This window comes from Geospiza fortis, unplaced genomic scaffold (genome assembly GCF_000277835.1).
Source record: "Geospiza fortis unplaced genomic scaffold, GeoFor_1.0 scaffold75, whole genome shotgun sequence".
NCBI classification, from domain to species: Eukaryota; Metazoa; Chordata; class Aves; order Passeriformes; family Thraupidae; genus Geospiza; species Geospiza fortis.
In genome coordinates, this window is record NW_005054360.1 from 2,437,253 (window position 1) to 2,449,118 (window position 11,866).

The 11,866-nt window shown below is 37.7% G+C and overlaps 1 protein-coding gene across 1 annotated transcript; it reads left to right on the plus strand.

The window, feature by feature from the left end:
• On the plus strand, window positions 1-11,186 carry MTPAP (mitochondrial poly(A) polymerase). Its single transcript, XM_014308172.2, is given in 9 exon segments — window positions 1-170; window positions 733-966; window positions 1,287-1,511; window positions 4,599-4,810; window positions 6,915-7,141; window positions 8,349-8,441; window positions 8,540-8,613; window positions 10,308-10,611; window positions 10,614-11,186. Coding segments are annotated over 7 exon segments (1,179 nt in total). The 5' UTR covers window positions 1-170; window positions 733-966; window positions 1,287-1,298; the 3' UTR covers window positions 10,670-11,186.
• Window positions 11,187-11,866: the final 680 nt, after the last annotated feature.

The window sequence follows — 11,866 nt, forward strand, 5'->3', positions numbered from 1 at the left end:
CTGAAGTCAGTACCAGAAAGAAGACATTTGCTGAAGTCCAGACAGAACGACTGGATCAAGCTGAACGGACTGTTTTAATTAAGTGCCCATCAAAACTTAATGAAAAAAAATTATTGCAGTATTTAGCCAGTCATGGGAATGTTAAGAGTCATTTCTTTTTTGAAAATCGTGTAAGTAATTAATGATGTCAACTAAAATCTAGACTTAGATGAAAAGAAATACCAGAAGGAAAATTTGGTTAAGGCCTCATACATAAGTTAAGCAAATTATATACACTTATTATATTAAATCAGTTTTTATCTGTGCTAATGTTCACAAGTTGCTGAGCAGTTGATTTTTGTTCATAAGTCAGGCAAGCCACACCTCTAAGGAATAGCCAGCAACCTGTTTTGCACTAAATCTTTGAAACTTTCACATAGCACCATTCATTGTTCTGACAATAGAGGTAGCTCTATTTTATGTATTTCTTGAGTATTTCAGTTGTGAAGATGAATATAGTTCTGAACTTTTATGTTTAGTGCTTGCTTCCAAGAATAGCACATCTTAAATACTTTTAACCTCTTGTGAAAAAGCATCTAAAATGTTTTGAGACATGGAACCTAGCATTTGGCTTCAGGGCTGTCATATTAATCTGTCTCAGGAGCCCGAGGAACATCTGAGTGATATCTGTGCAATGAGTTCAAGCATTATATGCATTTATCTCACCCTGTATTTCTGTTCTTAATGTTTTAGGGCATCAGTGCTTTAATAGAGTTTTCAGAAAAGAGCAGCATAACCTCATTGCAGGATGCTGTTGGGATCCCAAGTGCTTCAGAGCATCATGTTGTCCCATTTAAATCAAGACTTTTTACTTTCACACTGAAAAACCCAGTGAGTCAACATGTTGAAGAGACACCACTTCACCTCTCTCCTCAGAGTCACATTCCAGTGAAAGACCTTATTGAAAAGCTTTGTCTTGCAGACAGTGTAAGTAGAGGTTTCTAGATCTCTCTTAATTAAAAATAAGGCTTGTTCATTTCAGATTTGCAAGTGGTCATGTGAAACTTATAAAGCTATTTATTTTTATTAAAATGGTAACATATTAGCATTTTATGTGAGTGGTTCTCCTACACTGAAGTAAATAACTGAAATTATTCATTTTCATTATGAGAATAATTTTTCTGTGTGAAAGAAACCTTTTTGAAGTTTTGAAAAATAACCTAATTGCATTGATATTAAATAGATGAAAATATATGTTAATAGAAGATGGGTCATTGTATTTTTATGGTGTTTATTTTCTGAACTAGATAAGCAGTCAGATGTACATTCTACTGAATGAGTATCAGCTTACAGAAGAAAACATCAGGCTGCGATTTCTGGCCTGTTCTTTGGTTCGAGATTTTGCACGTGCCTATTTCCCTGACAGCACAGTAAAGCCATTTGGCTCTTCAGTCAACACATTTGGCAAACTGGGATCTGATGTGGACATGTTTTTGGACTTCCGTGACACAGGAAGGCATGCTACAAAAATGGTAAGATTGTGCTGTGCATCCTCAGTTTGTTGGATTTCTTCAACAGAGCAGCTCATTTGCTGTTTCACACACAGGAATGAGTTTATTTTTATTTAGATTTTATATGGGTTCATACTATAGAGTGTGAACAAGTTTATTTGAATGTTTGGATCTGAAGACTTTCAAAAACTGATTGTGATGTGGATGAGATGTTCTTTGCAATAGGAAGAAAATTATTTGGTGTTTATGTAAACTTTGCACTATTAGGGTGAATTTCACTATGAAGAAAACCCTCATCCTCCAAGATTGTTTCAGCAGAATCAGACCTTCCTATTCTATTGACATGTTTTCTTCTCTGTACCTTCTGTGTTTCAGCCATGCTCTGTTAAAGCTTGGCTTTGTTTTTTAGGGTCCTCCATGTCCTAAAGCAAAGTAAGTTTGTGCGTGTGCACATCTGTGTTTTGGGAGGATTGTCATGTTCTTTTCCTTACCTTAAAGAGATGACTTTATGCTTCAGGGAAGTTACTGGATTATGTACTGGGCAGTATATATATCTATAGGCACATATTGAGTGTGTGCAGGTGTGAAAGCTCAGGACATGGGATAGTCATGGTGAATACTTACAGGTCACAGATTCTGAATGAATAATCAAGTAAGTGATTCTCGTGAAAACCTTTCTTTTTACTTGTATGGTGACAGATAGTTTGGGAAAAAGCTGTCAGGAAAAACTGTTGAAGTTTGGGAAAAAATTTAAGCCCATTGTCTTTTAATTTTTTCCTTAGAAGACAATGGGCTTAAACTTTTGAAGATTGAAAATTCTCTCAGCTTTTCTGTACAATTTGTATATTGCTGTGTAAGTTACTTTTAAAGAAATAATCCTTCAAATGTATATTGTTTTTAGTATTACTGCAGTGATAAATCACAATGAAAGCAAATATGTCAGCTGAAGAGGAGGATTGTCGTGTGTGTGAAATGTTGAAATCTTTATGCTTAATCAATGAAGTTGCCTCCTAAATTTTGAAGGAATAACTTTTAAGTATAAAATGTCTATTTTCAAAGCATGTTTGGTAACTAGCTGTTTTCTTTACTATGTATTCTCTGTGGAGATAGAAGTTCTGTTGTGAAATGTAGAGTATTTGATCCTGAGTGAGCAGCTGTGATTACCTGTGAATAGCTGAGGGGCTTATTACTCTGGGGAGACAGAGGGGAGGTAGGTTTAGTTACAAGGTGATTTATTTAGCAGCAGTGGAAAAGTTATGTTCTGATTTCTTCACTTCTGTAGCCTTCAGGAGGTGCCAGCAATGAGGAGGATCAGGCATTTCAGCACCTATTTACATGAAATAACTGGTTTTGAGCCTTGTGGCAAGCTGATTACTAATTGTAATTTAGGAAAAGGGGCAGAAATGGGAACATTCTTTACCAAGAGTGGATGCTAGACCACAGATAGGGCATTTTTAACCCCTGGCCAGTTTGGGAGATTAGTGAATGACTTTAAACAAGGTTCTGTGATGCTTTAGAGTAGCAGTTTTTGTTAAACTGTTGTGCTTCTTCCTTAGGTTACTGTATCAGTTTACTAAAAAGTAACTATTTACTTTTAATAATAGTAATAGTTTCATATTTGCTGTTTCCATCTACATGACAAGACTTGGGGAAGGAACACAGGGTTGAGGCAAGCATATCAGTTCTTCATAGCCCCTAGTTAGCATGAAAGTTATTTGAAGGTATATGAGGGTATATAAATATATGAAGGTTCATTTAATTGCTCAGAATATCTACTTTATAAAACAATCTTCATTCAGTTTTTGAGTAAAGTAGTGAGGTGCTGTCTGGAAAGGCCCATTGTGGTTTTTGTCACAAATATATAAACACCCGCCCACCTACAGGTCAGCTGAGAACCCATCTTTATCTTTCCTGTTAAGTGCCTCGATGTTGATAGTTACAGGCTCCTTTCACTTAGAGCCAGCCCTATGTAGCATGCAGCCCACAGCCTGATGGGATTAGGGATTGCTGTCCTGGCATGTTCCACCACACATGGTGCTGGCTGGAGAGCCACTCCCCTTGGGAACAGTCACCTCGGTGATGGCCAGAGAGACTCAGAAATTCAGCCCCTGAACTGACCTTATGGGAAAGGTTGCAAGGTCCATAACTTCTGAATTGTTTCACCTGTCTGAGGTCACTAATGTGTGGACAACAAAAGTAAGGCACTCGGTATCTCAGTTACTGTTACATCACTGTAATTTTATTTGTACAGTATGCATTCACCCATGACATGTTCCAAGGGGGAGGATAAGTCAGTGTCAAGTATAGGATTAGCAAATAAAACTAGCTGATGTGTTAAAAACACAAGACTATAAAGAAAACAGATATTTCACAGGTATTTTATTGAGGTAAAAACTACAAATAGTGCAAATCAAAATATGAAGACCTACAGAGAAGTTAATTTCTGATGTCAGAATATGTCTTCACAATATTTTTGTCTTTCAGGGAAACGATATGTGACATAAAGTATTTTTTTTAAGTCTTCCAGAATTGTATCTTAATTTTGAACAATTTAAGTAATTTGCATCCTGAATTTTATACTTTTTAAAATGAAAAAGACATTTTTACTCACACTGCTTACACATTTTTACTTTACTTACACATTTTTACTTTTACTTACACTTGATTTACTAGTAATGCATTGTTCTTTGAGGGTTTGACATGGAATTACCAATAGTTTGAAATTATTCATTGTTTGGTTGTGTTGCCCCTCTTGTAATTGTATGCTCCTCTTTGCAGTCAGAGCATTTATGCTCTCCTGGTAATTCCAGAATTACCTTTTTTTAGCCAGTAATGAGATCTAGTACTATTACACTTCTGTTTGAACATGTAGATTTATAGTAAGTTGATCACTATTAGCCTGGAAAAATTGAATCACCAGAAAAGAATGTAAAAGAGAGAGCAATATGTTTTTACCTATTTAAAGTTCTGTGGACTGCTTTGAATAATTCTTGTCTTTCAATTTTAGTTGTACAAACTCCTTTGCAAATTGCGGTGGCCTTTCAGAAGTGTTTTTAAATGTCTCTTTTGTTTGAGAGCTAACAGCTTGCTTTTAAAATTCTGTGTTAGAAAAAAGGTCCCTTTGAAATGGAGTATCAGATGAAAAGATTACCATCAGAAAGATTAGCAACTCAGAGAATTCTCTCTGTGATTGGTGACTGCCTTGATAATTTTGGTCCTGGGTGTGCAAATGTACAGAAGATCCTCAATGCCCGCTGCCCTCTGGTGAAGTTTTCCCATCAGCCAACAGGATTCCAGTGTGATCTGTCAGTGAGCAACAGGTGAGACCTGGTTTTAAAAAGTTTACAGAGAATTCTGATGTACTTAAAGTGTTCTGAAAACCTGTAATATCAACTGTTTTTTCTGTGTTCTTAATAAATGTGAATGTTGGCTCTGAAGGTAAAAAGGATATTTTTTGACTTCTGGAGGTTAGAGTTTAATGTACTTAAGTTGTCTTTCTCCAGCATAGGAAATACTTGCTAGCTGAAGCCTCAAAAATCAGTCTATGGAACAAGGTTGGCTTATAAAACAGGAAAGAAGGCAGTCAGTGTTCATTAGTCATTACTTCCCCATGGCATACGCACAGCCTTTCTTGATTACTTTTCAGATTAAGCGGCTCCAGAATGTTAATTTTTAGGGATTTTGCTTCTAGCTATTTTGGTGTCCTTTCCTTCTTCTTAAGGCCTGCATACCCCTGTTTGCTGGGAAGATGCCCTGATGCCAAGGGAATTCCCGCGGGGAAGGGGAGCCTGCGGCGTTCCCGGGGCCGCTCGCAGCACTGCCCGCTAGGGGGCGCCGGCTGCCCAGGAATCCCCCCAGGCCCCCCGTGACACAGGAATGGCCGCGTCGCCCCTTTGGGCTTCTGCTCTCCTGGGTTTCTGTCAGAAACACCCCCTCACCGCAGTAAACAGCTCTGGCATAAGTGTACATAGCCCAAAATGAGTTACTGACCCTTTGCATTGTTGTTGGAAAATATAAAAATATGAGCGATTATTCTTCAGGATAAAAGTGACAGAACCCAAGGGAATGGCCTGAAGTTGTGTCTGGGAGATGCAGGTTGGATATTGGGAAAAGGTTTGAGCCCTGGAACAGGCTCTTCAGGGAAGTGGTCACAACACCAAGCCTGACAGAGTTGAAGAATGCTGTCAGCACAGGGTGTGACTTCTGGGGCTGTCCTGTACGGGGCCAGGAGTTGGACTTTGATGATCCTAGTGGGTCCCTTCCAACTCAGATTATTTTGTGTTTCTGTGGTACGTGTTTTAGTGCAGTTTTGTGACTTCTCTGCATCAGATACAATCTGATCAGATACACTTCTGAATTACCCAAAGTTCTGTTTCAGAACATGCAGGAGCTGTTAAGGCAATACTGAACAAGTTTCTTACAATGAACTTACTTTTCTATATGCAGCCACAGTGAAAGTCAGCATGTAGTTCTGTACAAGCTTCCACTGCTGATAGTTTGGCTGGTTGGGACTGCATGTCTTGTCTTGTTATAATTTTTACTAGAAACACATCTCTCTGGACACCCTACAGCATCTCACAGCTGAAATTTAAGAAGTCCAGGTGTTACAAAATTTTGACCTAGTAAATGTGCTCAAAAGACTATGCTGAATTTTTAGAACATCTTTTAGCACTTCAGGCTAAAACTAAACCAAAGTAAGTTTTGCTCTCATACTGTACTTCCATTATTTTTCTACTTTTTCTTGCCCTCCCATTTGTACAATACATGAATGGTTGTGTAACAGCGTGATAAAGGAGATCAAAAACTGATCCATCTGAAAACCTTTATCCTTCCAGATTAGTTGTTTTTTTCAGCTCAACTAAGCACTAATCATTTGAAAATTACCAAACTGACTTGTTTTGCGGATTTCTTTGTGTCTCTGCACTTAGATTATTTTTCAGTGCAGCATTTTACTACCTTTTAGATAAAAGCTGTAAAAGATGTTCTAGTTGAATTTTATTATATGTTAGGATAGAGATATTACCTAACGTACCAAAGGTAATTATGGCTGAATTATGTTTTTTCACCTCAGTTCTGCATAGTATGACTCCACATTACTTGATGGTGTTTTCTTTATTTTGGGGTTTTTTTTTCCTGCCACTGTGATGTGGATGGAGGAAACAGGAAACAGTGCAAATGCATATTATTTACCCAGAACTGTATAATTCTTGCTATGAAAAACTACCAGGTATTTAATCCTGGATAATTCCAGGCATTCCTACCCAAACCATTCTACTATTCTACAATTCTCTTCTATTTTTTAAAATGTATAAATGTTACTTTTTTTTTTATGAAAGCGTCCTTCTCTTATAATGAACAATGAACACTGCACCTGATACTTTATAATTTTCTCAGAATTTACATGTCTTCCCATTTGCTCTGCAGCATTGCAATAAGAAGTTCAGAGCTCCTGTACATCTATGGCTGCCTCGATTCCCGTGTGCGAGCGTTGGTGTTCACCATCCGGTGCTGGGCCCGTGTCCACGGGCTCACAAACAGTGCTCCTGGCACCTGGATTACAAACTTCTCCCTGACCATGATGGTCATGTTTTTTCTGCAGAGGAGATCGCCACCTATCATTCCAACACTAGACCAGCTTAAAGAACTGGCAGGTAAGCACAGCTGTTTGTGTTTATTGCAGTTTATTTTTTATTGCACATTTGTTTTATCTAAAGTGATAAACAAACCCAAGCAATTTCTTCATGCTCTTGAATACTAATGAATACTATTTGTGTTTTAAGTTTGAGAGAATATGCAAGTTTTACATGGTTTTTTTAGTGAAAATAATGGATCTTTAAAGGCAAAATCAATCCCTTTTCAATACAATACTAATTTGACTTAAAGAGGTTAGACTTTTCTGTCCCTTAGATAAGTAAATGTAATTTACTTGTTCAGTGCTCCTATGCTGGAATTTTTTTATTTTGTTATTTAGAAGACTTGTAGGGACTTGAACGTATCTGGAGTTAAGGATTTTATGCAGACTTAACTGCACAAAATATGATGATATGATATGAATTGTTTTATAGCTACCAAAAGCTTAAAAGAAAGGTTGTGTTTTCTCCTCCTAATTTGTAATTTCCTTGAGACTGTTCAGGCCCTTTGCAAACAGTTCTTGTACCTCCACAAACAAGCTGTTCTGGAGGTTTCTTACACAGCATTCAGGGTGTATTATCTTCAGTGAATCGTATGAAAGCATTGAGAATGACACCCCAAGTTCTTGATTCCTTACTCATGTGTTCTGCTTATTGACATGATTCCTTGGAAGCTTTGAGTGCTCGAAGTGAAGGAAAAGGTCTGTGTTCAGTTACTTTAAAATAATTTTAAACATTTCCTTCAGAATTCTGTAGAAATGTTTATACATAAAACATGTGTTCTGATATTTACAAGAGCGTTCCTAATTCTGTGAAGTTTTTCAGAGGAAGACAGTGAACACTCTGGGACTGATTTTTTTTAAACCCTCGTGTAGGTAGTAACCTCAGAGAGTTGTGCTGTTAAGTGTGTAATACAGCCCTCTTTGTAGAGATACCCTGCTTGTTACTTATAAGACGTTTTCAGAGATACAAAGATGTCATTTATCTTAGTCCTGTAGGATTTTAAAAATGTGCCATTTGCTCATGATGCTTTTTCTTTGCCTATCTATGGACTTTTTTCTTTTAAATCTTTTACCACTTAATTTGAATCTTAACCTAAAAGTTCACTTGTGAATTCCTAATTTGATTAGTATGGTAGTCTTGATTTCAGCTTGTTATCTGAATTTTATAAATACAATAGCATTTTACTGTTTATTACTTCAAAATATGCCCACAATTTTTCTTTCAGGTGAAAAAGACAAGCATATAATTGGAGGATATGATTGCTCATTTGTTAGTGATTTAAGGAAGATTAAACCTACAAAAAACACAGAAACACTTGGTAAGCAGATCTTCATAACTTTTGTTTATTTTATGACCATATTGAAAACAAACTTTTCCTTAATGTTACTGATGGCTCTTGTTTTTCTTTCCCCTTAGATGTATTGTTGGGTGAGTTTTTTGAATATTTTGGAAACTTCGATTTCAGAAAGAATTCCATAAATCTTCGAAAGGTAAATGGATTTTAATTGCTCATCATTAGCAATTGAATCTCTCTATCTGCCATTTGACAAACTGCATATGCTAAGCAACATTTTTTGTCATCTTTAATTATATATGAAAAAACATTTATATGGAAACAGAGTTCTTTCTGTGAAGGAGGAGTGTTTTCCTCTTGGAGCCCAGTAACTTACAATAACATTAAGAACATTTACAGTGTCATTGCTTGGATATGCTGGAAAGCAGAAACTGATGCAAAGCTGGTGTGATTTTAGTGAAAAGCCCTGTAATAAAAGTGGCAGTTTTAAAAAGTCAAAGTTCTTTTTCTTCTGTGGGAGGAAAACTTTTAAAATGTCATAATGTCTGTCATAGCAAAAGTCTGTGACAAACCCTGTGAGCTGACAAAATTCACATTTAAAGTTGGGAGTCCAGACCCAACCAGAGCCTACATTAAAACTTACAGCTGAGTTTTGGGTATGCTTTTGACACTGCAGTTTTCTACTGCAGTTTGTATCAGCCTACAGTTACTGTGCTGCAGCTCAATAGGCATGCCATAGCATGATAATTCTGTGCTAGCACTTCAGTTTGTTTTATATGTTTTAGTCATCCTATTGATCTGTGTGTGCATGCAGGTATAATAGGAATACATGAAAATGTAACCTCCATAACTCACACCTTTTCCTGCTGGGCTGCTTCCAGAGTGGGGTTTCAGTGCCATGTTGCTGTGTGGATGCTCATTTGTTCTCTTTCCTGTTTGGGCATTGTGGATCACTGGCTAAAGAGCCCTTTTTGCAGATTGATCCTAGAAACTGATTTATTTAGGTGGAGAACTTCAGTTTGCTGTTAAACCTGAAAAAGGGAAGCAAAATGACCTTTGGAGCCTGAGCTAGTCAGGGGAGGTATCTGGGCTGCTGCTCTTCCTCTGACAGTGCTCTTGGCCCTGGGGCAAGTGTATGTAAGCTGTACACAGAGACTTCCTGGACCAGCAGGAGCTGGTGGATTCCTGCTAGAGCTTGGGAAGAGGTTCTGCTATACAGAACCAGCCAGCTAAGAAAAATGATAAGCACTGAAATGGAAGTGCATTTAAATAACAAACTACATCGTTGTCAGCTATTTCTGTTGTACTATACCAGGTGCCTAACAGTGGACCATGACCTGAATAGCTCTGTGCTTAAAAGCAGGCCAAACTGGGAGGAATTTCAGCCAACAAAGCAATCTTGTTCACTTACACCAGCACTGTGATCTCTCTGAACAGTGTGGGAGGAATGGTTTGAACAGTTTAAGTGCATGCAGTATTTTATCAAACTGAGCTGTGCAGGTTAATATGACACCCTGATGCTGCCCATACACAAGTGGAATTAAGAGTAGGAGGTTGCAGTAGTGAGGTCTGAGGTTTGTTGGACAAGAAATGGGAGAATGGCCAGAAAGATAGGTTAAGCTGTAGTTGTGTGTTCTTTACCCTGAAGGATATCTAAGTTGAACGTGGCAATGGCAAAGAAAACCACCACTCAGAAGGTTTAGAGAACAGGAATAATGCAGTCAAGTGACAAGAAAATTAACTTCATTAATAATGACTGGGTGTTTTGTAAAATGTTCTCTGATAGGTCAAAACACTTCTAATTCTAATGTAATAACTCAAGTGATTCGTTATTTGCTCAGCCTATAATGTACATATGCAACTTTGGCTTTTTCTTTATGCTGTCTGCAGGGAAAGGAAGTAAATAAGCCTGAGTCGTCTCCTCTTTATATCTGGAATCCCTTTGAACAAGACCTTAATATCAGCAAGAATGTTAATCAGCCACAGCTGGAGAAATTTATAGCTATGGCCAGAGAAAGTGCCTGGATTTTACAGAAGGAAGATAAAACTCAGCAAATGATCAATAAAGAACCTTGGGGACTGGCAGCTCTACTGATACCATTTGGAAAAAATAATTCCAGCAAGATGAAGAATAGGATGAAAGGAATAGGAAGTGAAACAATCAGAAGCCTCTTGGACTCTTTAAAGTTAAATAATGCAAGCAGTCAACAAAAAGCAGTGGGAAAATGACTTTAAGCACAGAAACACAATAGCTAATATTCTGTTTTAGGAATTGAATGTGACACGCAGTCCAAAGAACATTAATTTTAATATTTCTATTATGGGGAATGGAGAATCAAGCAATCTCTGGTTTTCATCTTAATGATTTTTGTACAGGTCTATTCTTTCTGTACATTTTTCTCCTCCTTACTCCTCACTTTTCCATCTGTTTTATGAATGAAGAGTATTCAAATGTAAGGTTTACAGATACATTTTGGAAGTAGCCTTCGATGGGCACTCTTCTGTAAAAAAGGCTGACAGGAGCAATATGGGAAAAAGCCTTTGGGAATTCTCTTGGCTAGCATACAAATGATATGCTAATTAAAAGCTCAAGAAACAACCACCTTTCCATGAAACCACAGTCTGAAAGAAGATGAATGTGTTGGAACCACTGTTCCAATCCAGTCGTGTTTTGGAAGCCAGTAAAACCCAAGTGCATGTATCTGTTTTTGCAGTTGTTTTCCATTCATGTAGATAGTGCCAAGACAAAATAAAGAGAATGGAATTAGATAGTTGGGTGTGCAGTTTCATAAAGCATTGCACCATCACAGCTCTCCAAGGATAGTGCCACTGTTTTGTGTTGGAAAAGTGAGTTTGCTCTTGTGTTTACCACCTGATTTAAAATGTCTTTAGTTAACTCTCCTTTGTTTTCTCTACCCAGGACTGGTCTCCACCCACACTTGTTTCTTATTTTGCCTTCAGCTTCACTTTAAACCTGTATTTCAGGTTCAGGCAGGGGTTCTTGAGTGCCCTTCTTGCTTCATCACTCTCCCCAAAGCTGCTGCCTACCAGGTGACATCAAAGCATTCCCACAGAGGCATCTGTCCTATGCAGAGATCCAGAGAATCACCCCAGTCTTGCCTTGGTTTTTACATATTCAGGAGAACAGTGAGGGTCCCCCTTCCAGATCAGTTGGGCCAGCAGAGTCAGTGTTTTTTACTGACTTGAAACATTGAGTGCTCTCTGCATCTACTTAAAAAGAAGTCTTTTCAGAGGAAGGGGGAGAGTGAGAGAAGGAAGGAAATGGTAAATGGAGAGCAGGCAAATATCAAATTTTAAAAGTACATTTGTGAGTATTTCACCTGTCCAGTTTGAGAGCCACTCATGTCATTAGACTAAATGGTAGCAGTGTTAGCAGTTCCACAGAGTGTTTTCTTTATTCTTAACAGAAATTCCATGATGGAAATTAC